This window comes from Mandrillus leucophaeus, unplaced genomic scaffold (assembly GCF_000951045.1).
Source record: "Mandrillus leucophaeus isolate KB7577 unplaced genomic scaffold, Mleu.le_1.0 Scaffold584, whole genome shotgun sequence".
In the NCBI taxonomy this organism is placed as follows: domain Eukaryota; kingdom Metazoa; phylum Chordata; class Mammalia; order Primates; family Cercopithecidae; genus Mandrillus; species Mandrillus leucophaeus.
In genome coordinates, this window is record NW_012106297.1 from 279,756 (window position 1) to 302,460 (window position 22,705).

The 22,705-nt window shown below is 36.3% G+C and overlaps 1 protein-coding gene across 1 annotated transcript in view; it reads left to right on the forward strand.

Moving 5' to 3' along the window:
* Positions 1-22,705, forward strand: part of HMCN1 (hemicentin 1) — a gene marked incomplete at its 5' end in the record, with an annotated part of 290,930 nt that overhangs the window by 262,463 nt on the left and 5,762 nt on the right. The window contains 8 exons of the mRNA XM_011999163.1: positions 3,222-3,284; positions 4,301-4,420; positions 4,918-5,052; positions 9,277-9,390; positions 9,941-10,066; positions 12,423-12,551; positions 16,147-16,497; positions 19,875-19,994. Coding sequence (XP_011854553.1) covers positions 3,222-3,284; positions 4,301-4,420; positions 4,918-5,052; positions 9,277-9,390; positions 9,941-10,066; positions 12,423-12,551; positions 16,147-16,497; positions 19,875-19,994 — 1,158 coding nt within the window. The remainder of the gene's footprint in view (positions 1-3,221; positions 3,285-4,300; positions 4,421-4,917; positions 5,053-9,276; positions 9,391-9,940; positions 10,067-12,422; positions 12,552-16,146; positions 16,498-19,874; positions 19,995-22,705) is intronic.

Consider the following 22,705-nt stretch of genomic DNA (forward strand, 5'->3'; position numbering starts at 1 on the left):
AAAAAAAAAAAGATAACTGGGCACAAATAAGTGAATTTCTACCATCTGGAACTACATGAATTGATTTCTGAAAAGTCATGTACACTTTCTACCTAATCGTGTACATTTCCCAAGCCCAAAACTGCTTAAAGGTCTTTGTGGTGTCTTTAAGTGGGTTTGTTGAGGGATCTGGGTTCCACAATATAAAGAAACACACTGTATGACCTTTAAAGGCCCCTTACTATCCTTGGACACTGTGATTCTATGAATTACATATGATACATGTGTCATGGTCCTTGTCAATTTTAAGAATTGTGTACTTGCAATTTGTTTTTGAGCAACCATTAGGGGGCAAGCTTGCATTCCTGGTAATTTAACTAGCAAATCGTGTTAGGTCTATACTAGAGCTAAGTATGGTTGCAGTGAAATTAGAATCTTCCGGAGAGCCTGATGAAAGTTCAGATTTCTGGCCACAAAGATTTTTGGTTTAGCAAGTCTACGGTCGGGTCTGGGAGTTTGTATTTTTAACACAGACCCTAAATGATTCTAATATATCTGGTCTGCACTCTTGCTTTTGGAAAGTACTGGTCAGGAAAACTCTCAAATAAAGTCAATCTCCTATTTTTATATCTTTAAAATCTAATGTCTTTTTAAAATTAATTATAAAGTATATATTTTACAAACCAATCAGAGAGTATCAGAAATTATAAAGGAATATATAAATTTAACTACAAATACATTTTTTAAAACTTCTTCATGGGAAAAAAAAAAAGTGAAATGAGAAGGTAAAATATGCACCAAGAAAAAATATTTGCATCACATGTTATTGACAACCATGATTAACCTTAATACATACAAAGGCACTTCAAAATCAGAAAGAGGCAAATATCCTCAGTAGAAAACTGCATAAGGGAAACTCACAAAAGAGTAAATAATGGCAAATGTGAAGAAACTGTTTACCCTCATTAGTAAGCAAGGAAATGCAAATTAATAAGTTATTTTCTGACTATAACAAGGGTGATGACTGCCTAGTATTACAAAGGTATGGGGAAATGAACACCCTTACACACTGCTGGCAGGGGGATAAATTGGTTCAACATTTCTGGAAGGCAGTGTGTCTCCAATAGCCTTTCAAATATTCATATCTTTTCAGTTATCTCATTTTGGGAGTCTGTCCTATGAAAATCACAGAAATAGCCAAAGATGAATGCTTAGGAAGTTTTATCCAGTGTTATTTATAATAGAAAAATAATAAATATCCTCAAAGTAGGAAACAAATACATAAGTTATGGCACAGCTATATAACAATAACTTAAAATCACTGAAATAGGAAATATTTAGCTCATTTATTCATTTAACAAATATTTGTTGAGTGCCTACTGTGTACTAAACATTGTTCTAGGTGTTGACAGCATCACTGTAAACAAGTAACAAAGGGAAATGTTCATGACAATAATAACTGAAAAGCACTGTATGAGTCAAACCTGGGTTGCCCACCCCTGGGTGATTATGAGAAAATCTTTACACCCATTAAAAACACAGATTCCCAGGTCTCTTTCTTGGCAATTCTAGTAGAAATGGGACCAAGGGAACCTATATTTTTAATAAGATTTTCAAATGATTTTTATGATTAGTCAAGCTTGGCAATTATCAGTCTGTATATCCTAAATTTAATTTCTAAGTATGTATTCACAAAATTGACTGGAAGGAAAAACATCAAAATCTCAGCAGTAGTTCGTTCAATTTGACAAGACTACCAGAATTTTATACTTTTCAAGGTTTCTACTGTTATCATACATTATTATAAACAAATATTTTTTATTGCCTTTTACTGTCTTGAAATAAAAATTGTAACATAATTCAAAATAACACACTTTAACTATAATATGAAAATCAACAAAAAGAGAATAACTCATAACATTACATATTTTAATATGAAAATCTTTGGACAGAAAGAAGTAGTTGTATACTCAAACATATACTGAATCCTAGTATGATTATTTGGGGAACATTAAGCAACTCATAGTAATGTTCTGAATGAAACAGTCCAATCAGCCATCAATTTTTATGAAAACTGCATTCCTAGAAAATTCACTATATATTTAAATCGTGAAAAATGCGTAATATACGGCAGACACATTCAAAGCTTAGATAATTATAGATTTCTTACTTTCATGAAAGTCTTGCAAGGCAAGGGACAGATCATCATCTTTCAAGACTACACATTGCATTCTTGTAAAACCTGCCACGGGACCTGTCCCACTCACTGAATTTTAATAGTCTTATTATGACAACAAAAGTATCTCCCAAAAAACTTCCCAAATTCCACCTAATAGAAGATATCTCCCCTATTTATCACCAAAAACCTAAAACTACTATCAGGTAATAAATTAATATGTTTACATGACATGTTTTTTCCGCAATTGTGTCCTACACAACATAACTGGTTGGATTAAAGAATGAACAAATTACTAAGTGGAAACTAAATTGTGATACACACACAGTAACCATGCAATGATCACTTAGCAAGCAATATGCCCTAGATGTTTCTGTCCCATCTATCCTAGTACCACCCCACTGCATGAGCAGGAAGGCTAGGATGCTTTCAGGAAAAGAGGTTTCTTAACTAATCTGTTCTTGTTCTTGTTCGCTTTTTTGTTTCTGACATCTAACTTAAATCTTTTCTATCACAATATGCCTGTTTCCCCTTACTTTGACTAGATGAAAAGGAAAACACTTGTTCACACATGGGAGATTTTGACCCAAATGCTCAATGATGCTAATGGAGGAGATCCACAAAAGGAGGGAGCTTCTTCACAGAGTTTCTATTTTTCACTGGCACAAATTATTTTAAGTTGCTTGAAAACAGCATTTCTCTTTCTAGAGTAAAACAGGGTTAGTAATGGCTGGAAGAATAGGACTTTGCCCGTGGTTATACCTGGCATATACATTTATCTTGGACCCTTTTTAGTTATCACAGAATAATTTTTTTATTGATGTGAACAACTTACACAAGAAACCCGTTTCCAGTGGCAGCTTGTCAACAATCTCTGGACTGGGATTCATTTACTTCTTGGTTGAGAAACAGGCAAAGTTTTCCATGCCTGCTTATTTTCACCTATTGCATTTTTGCATTATGTGTTTCATCTTTGGCATATATTCCCAGGGAAGATGCTAATGGAAAGAAACCAGGGGCAACTATTCTAATAAGCCAGTTAACTTTGCTTTCCTCTCTGTGGTAGGAGATCGCAGTAATCAGTGCCCCTCCGGGTTTACCTTAGACTCAGTTGGACCTTTTTGTGCTGGTAAGTACAGAGATAAATAAAGGGTTTTATTTTAATGAAAATGTCAATGTTGGATAGCATTTAATGGATATCTATTGCCCTTTCCGTAGGTATTTAATCATCACAACAGTTCTGTAAACATCTCATTTGACAGCTAAGGAATAGAGATGTAGAAAAGTCAAACTACCGAAAACCACTCAGCATCAAGTGGCAGAGCTACATTTGAATTTAAGTTAATTGCAAAGCCCATGTTCTCTGAATTTGGCCACAGCCAACTGTGTCAGAGATAGTGACTAACTATAGATGTGGAGTGAGCAGACAGACAATAAACACTATACTTCATCTGGTGACTTGATTGCTGTGGGTTTGAGAGCCACAATCCAACATTAAGCCACCGAACCCTAGAATTAATCAGAGGACAGGCAGGATTGTGGACTTATCACTAATGTAAACCAATTTTATCCCACCAAAGTACCAGCACAAGAGATATACAGATAAGTTAACTGCTAAGTAAATGGCTTGAGGAGCTTACATTTACATACACAGCGCTTTTCTTTCATTGGTAGGCAATGTAATATAGTCTTATGATAAAGAGGTGGTCTTTTGACTACCGAGGTTCAAATGACAGCCCTGCAAGTAATGACTTATATGACCTTAAGCAATTTATGTAACTTCTTTGTTCCTCAGTTTTGTCCTGCAAAATGAGGACAGTAATAAAAATACTTATCTCCTAGGAATTCTGCGATGAAAGAGTTAAAGCAGGTAAAAGGCATTTAGAGCACAGTAGATAAATATATTTTAGCTATTATCATTGTTGTTTTACGATGTAATCTAACCATCTATTCACTATCAAGGATAACTCAGATGCCTCAAATTATTTTTATTTAGTGAATTCATTTTGTGGCACTTAAAGTACTTTCTATTATAGTTGATTCAACTTCTTGGCCTCTATAAGCAATTATTTTTACTGGCTTTAATAACTCCCAGAAAGTAGGGATTTTATATACTGATCTGGGCCTTCTTGTTTTTTCTTTCAGATGAGGATGAATGTACAGCAGGGAATCCCTGTTCCCATACCTGCCACAATGCCATGGGGACCTACTACTGCTCCTGCCCTAAAGGCCTCACCATAGCTGCAGATGGAAGAACTTGTCAAGGTATTCACAAATCTAATAGACACATTTAAGCAATCTTTGACCTAGAAAAAGTGTGATAGACCCATTCTCTTCTTTCCTACTACTTCTGCCCACACTTTGGCAACAAACAGAAGGTTTGTTTGTTTGGCAACAAACAGAAGGTTGGGCTGAAAAAATAAGAACACTGCTCATGCACTGCCTGCATGTAGGGCACTCTCAAGGCAGGAATGCCTGGAGCATCTCACTCAAGATCTCAGAAAGGAGAAGTAACTTCTTAAAAGCCACCTAATTTGTAAGTGGTCTGATTAGTCAGTCTATGAAGATACTAATCACACCGTGCTGCTGTGAGTTTGTCAGCTATTTAGCCCACCTGAAGTGACTCAACCAAAAACTTCAGTCCTTCTTGCTCTTTTCTAGTTTCAAGTGTCCTTCATGGCTTTTCGTATCCCTATTTCATAGCAGGTTCTTGGGCTGGTGTTCTTCAGTTCACCTCAGTTGAATGATTCCCTCTGTTGCAGATATTGATGAGTGTGCTTTGGGTAGGCACACCTGCCACGCTGGTCAGGACTGTGACAATACAATTGGATCCTATCGCTGTGTGGTCCATTGTGGAACTGGTTTTCGAAGAACCTCTGATGGGCTGAGTTGTCAAGGTATAAAAATGGAGGCCTTTTCTTTATGTTCATGACAGTAAGAATTAGACTCCCCTTTTGACTCCTCGAAAGTTAACTGTCTCAGAAACTCCAAGAGGAAGGGACCACATAAAAGGCAGAGAGTGAGGAGATATCCAGCAAGTGGGACTGCTGTCTCTCTGGAGAACTGAAACCTGAACTTCATTTTATATGTTTTATAAGTTGAGCTTCTTCATGAGCTCTGATTCAGATACATTCCACAGCTATCTTAAATATGTATGGCACAGTGGTTTTGAATGACCATTTGCCTGTTACCATTTGATTGAGATCATACCACACAGTTCAATAAAATCTATGTCATAAAATTCCATTGCATAAGACTGCCAGAATGTTTGTTGAAGGATATTTTTAGTAGGCTATTTTTAAGAACAGTTTTAGGTTCACAGCAAAATTGAGCAGAAAGTACATAGATTCCCATGTAACCCCTTCCCTCCACACACACAGCCTTCCTCACTATCAACATCCCACACTATCAAATGTTACCAGGGCAGTACATTTGTTACAGTCAAGAAACCTACACTGACACATCATTATCACTCAGAGTCTAGCTTATATTAAGCTTCTCTTGGTGTTGCACATTCTATAGGTTTGCAAAAATTTATAACAACATGTATCTGCCATGATAGTGTCGTACAGAATAGTTTCACTGTCCTCAAAATTCTCTGTGCTTCACTGAATCATTTCTGTTTCCTCCAGCCTCTGACAAACACCGATCTTGTTACTGTCTTTGTGGTTTTGCCTTTTCCAGAGTGTCATATAGTTGGAATCATACAATTGTGCAGCCTTTTCAGATTGCCTTCTTTCACTTAGTAACATTTAAGGTTCCTCTACCCCTTTTCATGGCTTGATAGTTCATTTCTTTTCACTGCTCAGTAATAAATATCTAGTAACAAAACATTTTACCTAGTGAAGGACATCTTAGTCGCCTCCAAGTTTTGGCAAATATAAATAAAGCTGTTATCAGGATTTTTCATAAAGGAAAAGACAGTGGATCCAAAACTGAATGTTTATCAACAGAATAAATGAAGCATGGTACATACACCATGAACCACTGTGCATCCATGAGAAAAATCCAGATGTAGGAAGGTATGTATAATTTTGCAGAAAAGAGTATGTAACTGGAAAAACAACCAAAGAAAAAAAGGAAATGGATCTATATATTTCGGTGGAGATATTTATGTGGCTGCAGTAGAAATAAATTATTCATACTAGATTGTTAATGTTGTTTGCCTTTGGTGGATAAGAAGGGTAAAAAGGGAGAAGGGAGCCCAACCAAAAGAGGAAGAAGAAAAAAAAACTGCACTAAGAAAAATATTTTAAAAGTTTGTGATCACAACCGGGTGCAGTGGTTCACAAATGTAATCCCAGCTACTTGGGAGGCTGAGGCAGGAGAATCACTTGAACCCGGGAGGTAGAGGTTGCAGTGAGCCAAGATTGTGCCATTGCACTCCAGCCTGGGTGACAGAGAGAGACTCTGTCTCAAAAACAAAACAAAAAAGTATATGATCACATCAGTGTTTATGTAAGTTAACACATTGTAGATTTTGAGTGGTTAAATTAAAAGATGTCAAATAGAAAACAAGTACAAAATAAGAGACATTGGCAATCCGGAATGTAAGGCGAGGAAGTGAAGAGCTCAACTATGGTGATTTTTCTTTTGAAGGGTTTGGAATATAGCAAGAGAGAAGTGGCAGGAGCTTGAGATGAGTATGGACCTGAGACAGGGATTTGGTTATGAGAGGAAAATTTTGATTATATCTACAGGTTTATTGGAAAGAAAAAGTATAATTTTTTAAAAAGTACTTCCTTCTTATACTTAAGTTCTGAGATATATGTGCAGAACGTGCAGGTTTGTTACATAGGTATGCACATGCCATGGTGGTTTGCTGCACCCATCAACCCATCACCTACATTAGGTATTTCTCCTAAGGCTGTCCCTCCCCTAACCCCCTCCCAACCCCTCGACAGGCCCTGGTGTGTGATGCTTCCCTCCCTGTGTCCATGCATTCTCATTGTTCAACTCCCACTTAGGAGTGAGAACACACAGTGTGTGGTTTTCTGTTCCTGTGTTAGTTTGCTGAGAATTATGGTTTCCAGCTTAATCCATGTCCCTGCAAAGGACATGAACTTACCCTTTTTATGACTGCATAGTATTCCATGGTATATATGTGCCACATTTTATGTGAAGGACCTCTCAAGGAGAACTGCAAACCACTGCTCAAAGAAGTAAGAGAGGACACAAACGTTCCATGCTCATGGATAGGAAGAATCAATATCGTGAAAATGGCCATACTGCCCAAAGTAATTTATAGATTCAGTGCTATCCCCATCAAGCTACCACTGATTTTCTTCACAGAACTAGAAAAAAACTACTTTAAATTTTATGTGGAACCAAAGCAAAAAGAAAAAAACTGGAGGCATCATGCTACCTGACTTCAAACTATACTACAAAGCTACAGTAACAAAAACAGCATGGTACTGGTACCAAAACAGATATATAGACCAATGGAACAGAAAAGAGGCCTCAGAAATACCACCACATATCTACAACCATCTGATCTTTGACAAACCTGACACAAGCAATAGGGAAAGGATTCCCTATGTAATAAATGGTGAGAAAACTGGCTAGCTATATGCAGAAAATTGAAACTGGACCCCTTCCTTACACCTTATACAAAAATTAACTCAAGATGGGTTAACGACTTAAACATAAGACCTAAAACCATAAAAACCCTAGAAGAAAACCTAGGCAATAGCATTCAGGACATAGGCATGGGCAAAGACTTCATGACTAAAACACCGAAAGCAATGGCAACAAAAGTCAAAATTGATAAATGGGATCTAATTAAACTGAAGAGCTTCTGCACAGCAAAAGAAACTATCAGAGTGAGAAAATGTTTGCAATCTGTCAATCTGACAAAGGGCTAATATCCAGAACCTACAAGAAACTTAAATTTACAAGAAAAAAAAAAACAATCCCATCAGAAAGTACACAAGGGATATGAACAGACACTTCACAAAAGAAGACATTTATGCAGCCAGCAACCATATGAGTAAAAGCTTATCATCACTGGTCATTAGAGAAATGCAAATCAAAACCACAATGACATACCATCTTACGTAAGGTCAAATGGCAATCATTAAAAAGTCAGGAAACAACAGATGCTGGAGAGGAGGTAGAGAAATAGGAATGCTTTTACACTGTTGGTGGGAGTGTAAATTAGTTCGATGATTGTGGAAGACAGTGTGGCGATTCCTCAAGGAACTAGAACCAGAAATACCGTTTGATCCACCAATCCCATTACTGGATATATACTCAAAGGATTATAAATCATTCTACTATAAAGACACGTGCACACGTATGTTTATTGAAGCACTATTCACAATAGTAAAGACATAGAACCAACCCAAATGCCCATCAGTGATGGACTGGAAGGACTTTAAAAATGCACAGGAGGAGGGAATGATTGATGGACCACAGTCCTCATCTTGGTGAGGAAGAGCAAGATGGGCTGCAGAGCTCAAAAGCTCAAATAGAGGGACTTTTCTTCAGTGAGAGAAGAGGGCTTTCTTCCTCTGGGACTGGAGGAAAGGAAAGGAAAGAAGGTACAGACCACAGGCAATTCCCCAAGAGTTTGAGGAGTTCGTGCCTGCAGAGTTTTTGTTACACTATGACCCAGATGGTGTTTGGGAAATACAACGTAGCAGTGACTGCAAATGTAGAGAAATGCTGATGTTAATGCAGTCAGGCACAGGGTGATAAAGACCTGCACCAAGTTAAGGAGCAAGAAAGGGGAAGAAAGGACAATTGCAAAAGACCTTAGTAGTGTTGGAGTTTTTTCCTCTGTATTCAGCATCCCAGTCTGTCAGTAACATTCCAGGACTGGAACTTCCTAGAAACAGGAGTGAGAGCCATATGGCAAAATACTTAAAGTAGAAGAGTGTTTCATTGACAGTTCTGTATCATTAGCAGTTGTCTACTTTTAAGAGTATTGAAGAGAGAGATCCTCTCCAGCAATTAATTCTGTCAAGTATTTGGCAGATCACATGAGTGTGAATACATTGGATAGGTTTTAGAGATCTTAAACATGGTAATGATCAAGATCATTAAAATGTTAAACATTTGGGGTACATTAACTCAGGTTTCCTAATAGCATATAGTGAAAGTATTGTTTTATTTAACAGATATTAATGAATGCCAAGAATCCAGCCCCTGTCACCAGCGCTGTTTCAATGCCATAGGAAGTTTCCACTGTGGATGTGAACCTGGGTATCAGCTCAAAGGCAGAAAATGCATGGGTAAGAAAAGGGCTTTGAATTTAAAGGAATGACACCTCTACAACTTCTTAATGATGTCTGATCTAAATGCATAAAGTGTGTCTTGGTACCGGTTCCCATTTAGGACATCAAGCATGCAGCATGTATGCAATCCATGCAAAACCAAAATGACAAAAAATGCTATGTTTTATGAGTTTCTTTTTCTAATTACATACCCATTCTTCATGACATTTCCTCTAATTTTTTTGCAAAAGTATACCTATACATATAAATATATGTACATATATATGTATACAAATGAAATTAACAGTGTATATAAATTTTATTTTTCTAAGAAGAGAAAATGGTATGGCTACCTGCTCTGTAAAACAGTATTTTGTTTTTGTTTTTGATTTTTATTCTATTTTAAAGTGTGTTACATACATTGTTGAATTTAAGCACTTTACCCTTACACAGTGATTATGCAATGAATATATGTAAATAATATCCCTAAACTCCAAAAGTATGATTTCCCTGGAAAAGTTGAATAAATAATTTTCTTAATCTACACTACCTTTGTTCTTTCATCAAGATGTGAACGAGTGTAGGCAGAATGTATGCAGACCAGATCAGCACTGTAAGAACACCCGTGGTGGCTATAAGTGCATTGATCTTTGTCCAAATGGAATGACCAAGGCAGAAAATGGAACCTGTATTGGTGAGTGTCTGGCTGTTTCCATGACTGAGATCAGTTTGCCATCAACAAGTCAAGTAAGGCATTCATTTTAAAACTAGTGATTAGAGTAAATTTAAGCTACCAAGGAAATCTTTCTTTTTCCATAAGTACTCCCAACTTCTCGGATAATTGAGCTCCAGGTCCCAGGGTCATGGCTATACCCGGAAATGGAAGCTCACTATGAAAACTTATGACCATTTTGATCTCCCATCAATTAAACATTTGGTTTACATGGTTTAATATCCACAAGCATTAATATTATCTCACATAATTTCTAATATGAAATTTAGCATATATGTTAAGAATTTCATGGAGGAAAGAAAAATTATGTCTGTAGAGATTTATTAAAATTCAAAATATAATTATTTTGAAGCTGTATGTTCTTTAAATATCAAATCCATGACCAGACAAATAAAATAAATAATTTGCCCCAAATTTATGCTTTGTCTATCTATTCTACATCAATGACCAGACACAAAGGTACATTATATTTCTCCCTACATTTTTTCTGTGTATGTCTATTCTGTACCAGCCTGGTTAGCAGAGCTAGCAACTGTAGGATTTACAAAAATAAAAGAGAGATACCATTCCCGTTCTCATTCCTGCTAAAGAACACAGGAGAAAGAAATAATGTATGGGTTAAATTGGCCTACTCTAGTCCCTCCACTATACCCTCTCCCCCCAAAAAAGCAAAAACCTATAATACAAGGTGAATGAAACACCATAAAGAGGAACAAATAAAATTCTACAAGAATACCCATGAAAGTAACTGTATCCAGTAGGAGTCACTATGAAGGAGGTCATGGAAATGATCACATTTAAATATAGGTTGGGATGTTACTAGATGGAGATGATAGGAAAAGGAAAGCAAGAAAGCCTTCTATAAGGGAGAAAGAGCTGAACTTAGGGATAAAGTGTTAAAATTCATTGTTCCTTCTTGACAGCTGTCTAACCTTTGGACAAGTCTTATGATTACACAGAAATTTGAGTTTAAGTTTCTCGTTGTAAAAATAGCAGTTTTTCTTTAAAAAAATCAATTCTAAAATATTAATAAAATTATAGTGTCTTGGATTTGTTTCAAAACAATATGATAGGGTTGTGGGGGATAGATATAGATGAAGGAATATTGGCCATCTGTTGATAGTTGTTGAGTTCATTAGTATAATTTAAAAAAACAACAACTGGTGATGGGAGTTGAAGTATTAGATTTCAAAGACTTGTTTCAGCTCTCACACTATAGATATAGGTCAATACTTTCCTTATCATTTAATAGCAGCCAACTCTATCAGGAGTTTGATGCCAGCCTGGCCAACATGGTGGAACCCCATCTCTACTAAAAATACAAAAATTAGCTGGGCAAGGTGGCGCATGCCTGTAGTCCCAGCTACTCTGGGGGCTGAGGCGGGAGGATCACTTGAACCCAGCAGGCAGAGGTTGCAGTAAGCTAAGATCATGCCACTGCACTCCAGCCTGGGTGATAGAGCGATACCCCATCTCAAAAAAAAAAAAAAAAAAGAGTAGCAGCCATCTCAGAGCATCATGTACAGTTACATGCAACTATAAACATTTTTCAGAATACTGACCCTAATTATGTATAAGATTAACTAGGCATGAGATATGTATAAGATTAACTAGGCATGAGATGAGTTGAAAGAGCAGAAACTTTTTAAGAAGCTACAGCAAAAATCTAGCTAAGTGGAAATGTAAATGTAGAGATACATGGTTTTGATTGAGGAAACAGAACTACCCAATCTTTGTATATAGCAAATGTTCAAACTATTATTACTAGAAACTCTTTTAAAAGAAATGCTTTTCAATAGCAGGAATACAGAACATCATTTATCATTTAAAGCTTGATGGACTTGAAACACAGGCATGCTGTTATCACAAATAGGGGAATAAGGTTAAGGCACTGAGGGTGTGCTGGGTTTGAAGTAGTGGTAAAACAAAGAGATGGGGATGTCCAGCTAGCAGCTAGAAACATGGGACTGTGGATCAGAAGCAATATAGCACTACTGTTCTCAGTCTGTCTAAACTCTAATCACTTGTACAAACAAGATGACAAAAGGAGGAAGGGATATAGAGAAGGAGAAAAAAGAAATCTGAGAATAAAACTCTCTGCATAATAGGGAGCAGGAGGAGGAAAAGCAGCCAGTTAATAAGTGGCAGAGCTGGGACTTGAACCCAGGTTTTCTGATTCCAAGTTGTAAATTGGTATGATCTCAACCACTTGGTGAGAAATGCAACCTTTGGCAATCCTACAGAATGCTGATTTCAGATACAATGACTTTGGGTTTGAAAGAGGAAATGTTACTTCTTATTGCCTCCATGTCTGTAGATATTGATGAATGTAAAGATGGGACCCATCAGTGCAGATATAACCAGATATGTGAGAATACAAGAGGCAGCTATCGCTGTGTATGCCCAAGAGGTTATCGGTCTCAAGGAGTTGGAAGACCCTGCATGGGTAAGTTAATAGGAACTTGTTGAGCAATAAAGCTACTGATACAGTTACCTAGCCTTACCAACTCGCTTAGGGGCACTTTCTCTATCCTCAAATGGTCTCTTGTTACAATAATAAGGTATGTAAATTGATTTACATCATTCAACACAATTTGGATACTTCTTTGGAGACTTCATATTGAGCTCAATTTACACTGACATTTCAAGTGATAATAATCACTTACTGTGTGCTTGCTGTACACCATACATACCAAAGTGAGGTTCTGATATAATTGCCATCACAACTTAATTACCAAGATTATCTCATTGATTATATCTCTATGCACATGACATAAATGTTTGCATAGATACATTTTATTTGAGTATACTTGTATGTAGTATGAAAGTTTAGGTGTGAGGTTTTAAAATAGGGACACACAATTTAAACAAATGGATAATTATTACTTTATTGCATATTTAATGCTTAAATATCTCATTCATTTCTCTCCACTTGCCTATTTGTTTTCATCTTAAGTCATATTTGAATATGAAGGCAAATAGAAAATATCTGTAAGAAGATAGCCACATACTTTTGGTAAAAATTAATGCATTTATAATCAAGAAACTGATCTATCAAACTGTAGTCTTCCTTAGAATATTCAATTGCACTAAAATAATTGTGTGGGCTTTTCAATACTAGCTTCTGGGTTACATGCTGTTTTTCAAATTGGTTGCCTTGTTGTCTACTTAACGATTATTTATAGCAAATTCTCCCAAAAAGACATAGCTCTGTCTTTATGCAATCCCTAGCATAGTATTTTGTATGTAGCAAATATTCAAACTAATACCATTACTAGAAACTCTTTTAAAAGAAATGTTTTTTAATAACAGCAATACAGAGCATCATTTTAGTCTTCTATTTAGATATTATCATTTATATATAGTTTAAAATCTTGATTAGCCATAACAGTGACTTTTCAGAATGAAATACATGTATTTGTTCACCAATTTGGCCACCAGTTGGATCTCAGACATTGTGCTAGGGAATAAAACAAGGAAGGATGCAGAACCATTGCCTTAAAACAAGAGTTAGAATGGCTGGGCGTGGTGGTTCACACCTGTAATCCCAGCACTTTGGGAGGCCAAGATGGGTGGACCACCTGAGGTCAGGAGTTCGAGACCAGCCTGGCCAACATGGTGAAACCCCATCTCTACTAAAAGTACAAAAATTAGCTGGGCACGGCAGCAGTGCACCTATAGTCCCAGCTACCTGGGAGACTGAGGCACAAGAGTTGCTTGACCCCAGGAGGCGGAGGTTGCAGTGAGCCAAGATTGCACCACTGCACTCCAGTCTGGGCAACAAGAGCAAAACTCTGTCTCAAAAAAAAAAAAAAAGAAAGAAAGAAAGAAAAGAGTTAAAATATTAATTTTTACCTACTAAAAGTTTTTAAAGCAAAATTTACTATTTTATTCTACCTTCCTATATTGTTTTCTTTCATGCCACTGTGGTAATGAATTAAAGAATTTGGCTTTCATTCCCTTTTCCAATTTATAGGAAGAGTTACAAGTACAGATTCCATGTGTTGACCTAGCAATAGAAAGCAGATAACTTTTTAAAATTTTACATGTTTGGTGAGTTTATATCTTGGTAAGAACTGATTCTATGTCCTTGTTTCCTTGTTTTTAATCTATTGGGAGAAATGTGCTTGGCTTGTTCATTAATTCAAAATTACTAATTCAGAAAATAAAAATTTAAAGTCTGTAGTTTTGCCAGCATTCCTACCTCTAAAACTTGTAATTAAATGCAAACTAGAGATGTGATTTCATTTCTCCCTCTACTGATAGAATTAAGATCTATATTAGCTTTGAACTCTGGTTTTCATGTATTTAAGACCACATTTTCCCATATGATCTTTTTCGTTTCTACTGTTCATGGCTTGATTTGGCACACGATATCAAGCTCATTCCTTCATTAATTCAACAAATGTTTATTGAGCACCTACTTTGTGTTGGATGATGTTCTAGGTTGTGGGACTACATCGCTAAACAGGGCAGATCAGGTCTCTGTCCTCTGGAGTTTACCTTTCAGAGAGAGAAAGAAGAATCACAAAATATACAATTTCAGATAGTGATAAGCACTTTAAGGAAAAATAGTAAGGAGAAAGAGAGACCCAGACTGGGGTGGTAGCACTGTGATCCAGGCAGCCTCTCTGAGAGACTGGACAAAAGGAAGGAGCAGGCCAGGTGTGGTGACTCACGCCTCTAATCCCAGCACTTTGGGAGACCGAGGCGTGCTGATCATGAGGTCAGGAGATCTAGACCATCCTGGCGAACACAGTGAAACCCTGTCTCTATTTAAAATACAAGAAAAGATTAGCTGGGTTTGGTGGCACACACCTGTAGTCCCAGGTACTCAGGAGGCTGAGACAGGAGAATCCCTTGAACCCAAGAGGCAGAGATTGCAGTGAGCTGAGATCATGCCACTGCACTCCAGCCTAGGCAACAGAGCAACTCTATCTCAAAAAAAAAAAAAAAAAATGGAAAGAGCAGCCACGATGGGAAGCTCTGAGCAAGTGTATTTCAGGCTGAGGAGAAGCCAGGGCAACATCATTCATAAAAGAATGCACTGACCATAATTAAGGAAGAACCAAGGGGTCAGGCTATTGGAGCAAAGGTAGGCAGAGGGTAAGGAGGATAAAGAGCCCATAATAAAGAATGTGATGGCAAGACATGAAAGGTCTTGGGCAGACAAGCAATATGATATGGTTTACATTTGGAAAAGTTCTCTCTGGCTGCTATGTGGAGAATTAGGAGGGCAAAGATGTTTGCAGAAAGACCAAGTCATTTAAACAAACATAAAAGTAGTTACATTTTTTAAAATTATATATGGACATATTAGAAAGCTTCCAACATTGTCAACCAGTAGAAAAGTCAGAATTCCATCTGAAATATTTGTCAAAAGAAAGAAAAAACAAGAGAGAAATTTCCCAAATGTACACGTATGATTGTATTAAGAGGTATTATCTTGAGACATTTTTATAAGTGAAGTTTGATGAAAATTGTATTCATTTGTGATCCCACACTCTCTTGTACCTTTTTTCCCCTAGAGGAAGAGACACAAATTTTAACAATTTAGGATGTCTCTGCCTAGCTGAACTGAGAAAGCTTAGTGTAGTATTTCTAAGATTTCAAATCTTAATGTTACTCGTAGAATTACATGTGAAAATGTATACCAAATTAGCTTAAACTGATCAAGGAGACAAGGCTGAAAACAGAGTTCCCTAGATCTTAAGGCCATAAGTGAAAGTCAAAGGAGTATGAATTCACAGAACTAATGTGTCTCGTTTTCTGAGCCACTTGCTCCAATGTGAGTGTTCAAATAAAATGTGTGCATTAGTATTTAGGGGGAAATTTACAGAATCTGTCTTTATGTTCATAACTGAATGATTAAAGCTTTCTCAAAAGTTCACAACAGTTGAGGAGAAATTACTGTATGCCTGGCTTTAGAGGGTAACAATATCTTCGGTTTGTTTCACAGATTCATTCTATATTCCTGTGTTTTGTGTGTGTATGTATGTGTCTTTTTTTTTTCTCTTTTTTATGTTATGGCACACGAGCAGACATTAATGAATGTGAACAAGTGCCTAAACCTTGTGCACATCAGTGCTCCAACACCCCCGGCAGCTTCAAGTGTATCTGTCCGCCAGGACAACATTTATTAGGGGACGGGAAATCTTGCGCTGGATTGGAGAGGCTGCCAAATTACGGCACTCAGTACAGTAGCTATAACCTTGCACGGTTCTCCCCTGTGAGAAACAACTATCAACCTCAACAGCATTACAGACAGTACTCACATCTCTACAGCTCCTACTCAGAGTATATAAACAGCAGAACATCTCTCTCCAGGACTAGAAGGACTATTAGGAAAACTTGCCCTGAAGGCTCTGAGGCAAGCCATGACACATGTGTAGGTAAATGTCAGCCATATTACATTTCCTTTCTGTGGGCTCTCTTACTGATCAAAGTATGTGTACAGCACCTGTGATTGTTTGGGTGCAGTGAACTACATCTGATCTCAAGTCCGGAATGACTCAAAATTTTAAGACATTTATTTTGGCACCTAAAACTATTACAGACTTGAGTCAAGTAAATTATGGATTTACATGTGGGCATTCTGATAATTTATTGTGTGATAGTAAGTTTCTCTTTTTGGTCACCCTGAAGGTGTCAGTAAATTTAATGCTACATAGAAATAAATTTCGGTGGCATCCAGAATATAGTTTATTTAAAAAAGGATGTAAATATTGCCACATAATTGCCACATAATATGCCATCAGATTATAGCCACATCGGACTGATGGAAAAGCAGTGGTTTAAAAGTGAAAGTTTCAGCTTCTCAGTTGACTGTTCTATATGACAATCAACATCCCATTGACTGTTGCTCCACAGTCCCCATGGAATTGCTGTTTGATTATTGTATATGTTTGTATGTCACTGAAAAGATAGTATGAGTTGGGACAAAATTAAGTTACTTCTATTGCTCTAACATATATGCTTTCAGTATCTATCTAAATTCACAAGTCTATAATTTCATTTGTTTGCCAAAGTGAAGTATAATTTCCAACTTAAGAATTGAGACCTTGTTTTCACTCAAGTTGCAAACATTACCATCTGTCACTCATTTAACTCAATTTTCTGTGAACATCTACAATTTGCATGTCATTGACCTACTCAAGGGGAATTAGCAAGCAGGAATTAGTTTTACTATTTGTTAGCTGGAAAAAGAAAGCACAGAGGAGGGAAGTAAAGAGGGAGGGAAAAAAGAAATTGTTTAAATTCAAAGACCACTCTGCAAGCCTCATTTTCTTACATTTCTCGAAAGCGTTCTACACTTTGCTTACTCTCTCCTAACTATGCTTTTTGCTAAATATTTTTTAAACATTTCTTCTCCTTCTATCTTCAATTTTTGTTGTTTCTTTTTCCACCCTTGCCCAAGCCCTGTTATTATCTTCTCAGATGTACTTCTTGGTAAACCTTAGGTGGATTCATCTTCCCATATCATCTCTACTCAGTTGGACCCTCAGTCCGTCCGGACACTCAAACTTTACCCTTTGCTTTTTAGGTTCATATTTTTTTCCAGCACTTTTCTGTCTTTTTTCACCCTGATGTACCTGCAGCTTAATATAAGGGATATGGAAACTTCTCCCTCGTGATTAGCTTACCAGAATTGTTGACAGTGCTCACTTCTTCTACCACCAAACATTAATGCATTCATTAACAATTGTCTACATTTTGTCCCATGTGGTCAAATACTGTTTAATTGCTAAATATGTAGACTCCAGTATTCTTGCTAGTATATTAAACAATACTGTCAATCTGCTACAAACTGTTCTGAGTTTTGGTAATTTTTTATGCCCACAATTTTCATCTGACTCTTCATTAAAGTTGTTCACTATTCTTTTATTGACAGAATTAACATCTGACATTTTGCCTTTCAGTTTCTTCCAAACAGTCATTCCCACTAGAGGGTTTTCACAGACTAGGTGATAGGTTACCATCCCATTCTCAGCCTTCATTTTAGACAAGCACTTTCTTTTGTTCTACCTTTGCTTTCCTGCGCAAACGTCTGTGTTATGAAAAATGAATTAAACCACACCCTCCACACTATACACCATTAGCTGGTTTCTTCCAAATTATCAGAAGGTCCAAGTTCTTTTAAGAAAGTTTCCTGATTAATAACCCATTTCCCTACTTCTTCATCACTATCTATGACTGCAGCTTCATCACAGTAGAGTCTTATAAATGTTTTCTGTCTTCTGTTTATGTTAAACCTATATTATGTTATCATAATCATCTTCCTCAGTCATCTGCTATTTGAGGCAGCCACTATTTCACAGTAAGGGTCAATCTTGGAGAATCTAAAGTGAAAATGCATAGTTAGTCCATTACTGGATATTTAAGTTTCTTTGGGGGCAATTCATAGGCTTAAACATTTCTTAAAATATGGTATTTTATAGTATTGGGACTAATGAAGAAATTTACCGTAAGATTGTAGACAGCTTTGGAACTACACAACAAGACCAACTTGCAATAAACACCAAATGCTTTTCATTAACTATCTGGGACAGACAAGTTATGAAAGATTCAAATTAACACTATGAAATCTTATTAGACTTGCGCTAAAGTCTAGTTTTTGAAGAAATTGATTCCAAAGCGTAACAGGAAAAATGACCATTGCATTGCATCTGAATGCAGAAATCACACTTGGGGGCACTGTAAAATTCATACTTGCAAAACCTCTGTGTTAACTACTTGGAGTTCAATATCATTTACATTTCTGTTATTTTAGGTTAAAGCTGATTTTAAAGAAGTAAAAACTCACATAAGTCATAGAATCAACACTTTGGGGTTAACTAGTCTTCCACTGGTTGGTGTATGATCAGAGACTATGAGCAAATTTTAATTTTAGTCAAAGCAAAATACCACTAGGACAAGAAATTTTCAGCCTCCCAAATCACATACCTTAAAGCAAATATCAATTAATTTTGAATTATCAAATATTCTCACACTCCTTGCCATTTTCATGGCTTTGTTTAATAATAGCAGATAGCCCTTTATAGACTACTTTCCCACATATTACTGTATATGAACCTTTCAGCAAAACTGTGAATTAGGGCAGATAGTCTCAAGTGTCCCTTTTGACAGAAGAATAAATGAGATCTTGAGAAGTTAAATGGCCTGCCAAAGGTAACACAACTATATATGTATGTACTTGTCATTAGTGCATTCAAATTGTGTAAAAAATGTGAGGAATATTTTTTGTCACAAAAACGAAAAACATTTCCATATGATATCTATGTATGGGAAAGCTATGCATGGATAGGCCTGCTGCGAGAGAGAAAGAGAGCCAAAATTTGAATACAATAAAAACAAATACTCCTTTTTGCAATTAATCTCAATAGGAACATTATATTTTAGGAAATTTCTACTGTTCCTTAAAGAGTTTCATATTTTGGTGGTTTAGGATCCTGTCCACATTTGTTTCCTCTGTCATCTCTCTCTTAACTAATACAAAAATTGATCAGGTTCGGACTTCAGTATATATATGCTTATACATAGAAGAAATGTCCATATTTTGTAATATGGTAATGTGTATATAGTACTATATTCAATATTTTTATAACATAAAAAAACTTGATAGAAAATAGCTCTGAGCATTTTTTAACACACGAGTATAAAATCACCAAGAAGTTTTTCTAATGTATATCAACAACTTGATGAGAGTTGGCTCTGTCACAATGTCTGCTTTTTTCATGTGTGGTGATAACTCTGTCGTCTTCCTGAACAGATATTGATGAATGTGAAAATACAGATGTCTGCCAGCATGAGTGTAAGAATACCTTTGGAAGTTATCAATGCATCTGCCCACCTGGCTATCAACTCACACTCAATGGAAAGACATGCCAAGGTGAGAAAACATTGGGATGTTTATTGTTGCAACTTGACTAAAAACCAACAGAGTGTGAGAAGTTTTTTTTTGAATAATCATTCTCCTAGTGGCTTCCCCTTCTTGCCCATTCCCATGGGTCAGAATTATGTTCAAACATTGCTTTTGCAAGCAGGAGAAGCAATGGGAGAGGAAGTAAGCAAAGAAAATAGTTGAGAAACATTTTTTGGAACGGTCTTACTAGAAGGAGCAAAAATGCCTAAGCCAGTTCATATTATATATTTTTTAAGCCTTAATGGGAATAGATCTCTTCAAACTTTTTTTTACTATTCCACTAAAATGGAAGTGAAAAATGAGAAGGTTACTCAGTAAATTTACTTAAGTGTTAGACATTATTTTATATGTGGTCCCTCTTATTAAACTTATTTTTAGAGTGATCAGTTTGGTAGTCAATTAAATGATTCATTCATTCGTTGAGTCTACATTGATGTGGAACAATTATGTGCTAGCATTGCAAGATTTAAACAGATAAATAAGATAGAGTCTTCCCTTTAAGAGTTTACAGGCTAGTGGAGACAGACATGTAAATAAATCAAAATATAGCTTATTGGTTCTATAACAGTTTTAGACAAGTGTAGCAATGACAAAAAAAATCAATCTCAGTAGTTCCCTTTTTACACAAAAATGTGAAAGGAGCATTGTAATTTGGTAAGGTTGATTATATTGCAACATGTACTTATATTAAGGAGAAATAAGAATTTGTATAGCTCCTAAAAATCTTCTAAGAAACCCTTGAATTTTGTAGACAAAATCTAGGAGTATTATGTAGGTCTTAATAAGCTTTTGAATTGTATTAATTTGTGTCATGGAAAATTATATCCTTTTGTAAAGTATAGCAAATAAATGCTCCGAAAGAGTGCTTTATCAGCAGCAATCAAATTTCGATTGAATTTTCTCTTTATGGGGTTCACAAAAGACTTGCTGGGATGCAGCTCATGGAAAATGAGTTCCAGGAGGCAAAACCATTAAGGACAATAGCTTCACCCTAGTTACCATGAGCACTGCCACCTTACCCCACACCACCCTACCCCACCCATTCACTCATTCACACTCCCTGAGAGCCCCAACTGGGTCATGTGGGCTGGAGATGAAACATCAAGTTGAGCAATAACTTTTGCTTTGGGCCATCAGTCACCAAACATTTTTAAGAACCTACCCCATGCAGAGAATTTTACTCAGATTTGAAGTGCTGGAATAATTTATTTAATCATATTGTTATCTTTTTCCAAAGCAACTGTTATTTCATTTTAATCAGCAGTATAAATATGTCAAGGGCAATAATTTGCACCCATTCTAATGGACACCCATTAGATAATTTGTACCCATTCTGAAACTAATTCTCAGAGTGATTATGTGAGCCTTGATGTCCTAGATAATCAAGAGCAGAGGTAGGACTTGACCTCAGATCTATATGTCTAGAATAGTCCTTTGTCTCCTGGGATGCTGTGAGCACCAGGAGCATTGCACTGAGGCAGCAGGATGGGGTGAGAGCACTTTATCCAGATGTGATCACTTTTCCCAGTTCTTCAACCCAAGAGTCTTCCTGAAGGAGTGCCGATGCCCACACTAAAACCACACCCCCTCTGGGTACTCCAGGCACCAAGGAAGGCAACAGGGCAGATATCGAAGCATTTGGAATAACCACTGAAACGCAAAACCCCTTAGCCAGATTTTAAAGGGTTATATTTTATTCTCATTAAAGAATTTTTCTCCCTTTCTAAATTGTGCCCGTTTATTTTTTTAATTGCCTTTGTCCCTTACTTAGTTCAAAACATTCTTCAGCTTTCAGTTGTGCTACAGAGAGTGGAAAATAACGTGGACAAATCAGAAACAGGTGTCACTTGAAATGTTTGCAATTTAAATGGGTTACATATTTTTGTGGTTTTAAAAAGACTTGAGAGAAAACAATTATGCCTTTTTCTTTGCCCTAAAGAATAACTTGCATTCTTTTTATAGTTTTAGAAAGTGTTTGAGGCATTTATAAGGAACCAAAGACTGCTTTTTATTTGCATATGGTTTTTTAAAAGATTTAGAAATTACTGATACAAATGTCAATAATGAAAGGGAAATTAAAGTGAATTTGACATTGAGCAAGGACAGAAACTCTAGTCAAAAGTGAAAGTCACCAGACTACAAAATGAAAAAAAGTATGACCAATCAAGAATTGCCTAAGATGCAGAGAGGAGAAACTAAAGGATCCTTATGCTAATTTTATGCACCACTAATCTACTTCTAAAAATGTGGAAACATATGAGCACTGCATTTAAAATGAGTGCTCTTATTCATCCGTGTTTTAAAAATGCAATGCATGTTTATCAAGAATCTAAATTACTTATATTTTCTATAAGACAGATGTTTCAAGTATGTTTATCCTAAATTATTTTTTTTAATATTCAGAAGCACTTGGTCAAATACATTCATATGTTCTAAAGCTGTTAATATAAAAATTTTCAGCTCATTTTGGGATTCTTTTCTTGTAGCAGTATGTTACAAAACACTTTCATTTCAATCGTGATTTTCTTATATTTAATAGAAACCAGACATCACATCATCCATGAACAGAAGACAACACAATTTCTATTTATTTTTCTGTCTTCTTTTTTTTAAGAATAGTGAGTAGAGTAAATGAGTAGAGTGAGTGAATTTCTAGAGAGAGTGCTTCCCCCTGAGGA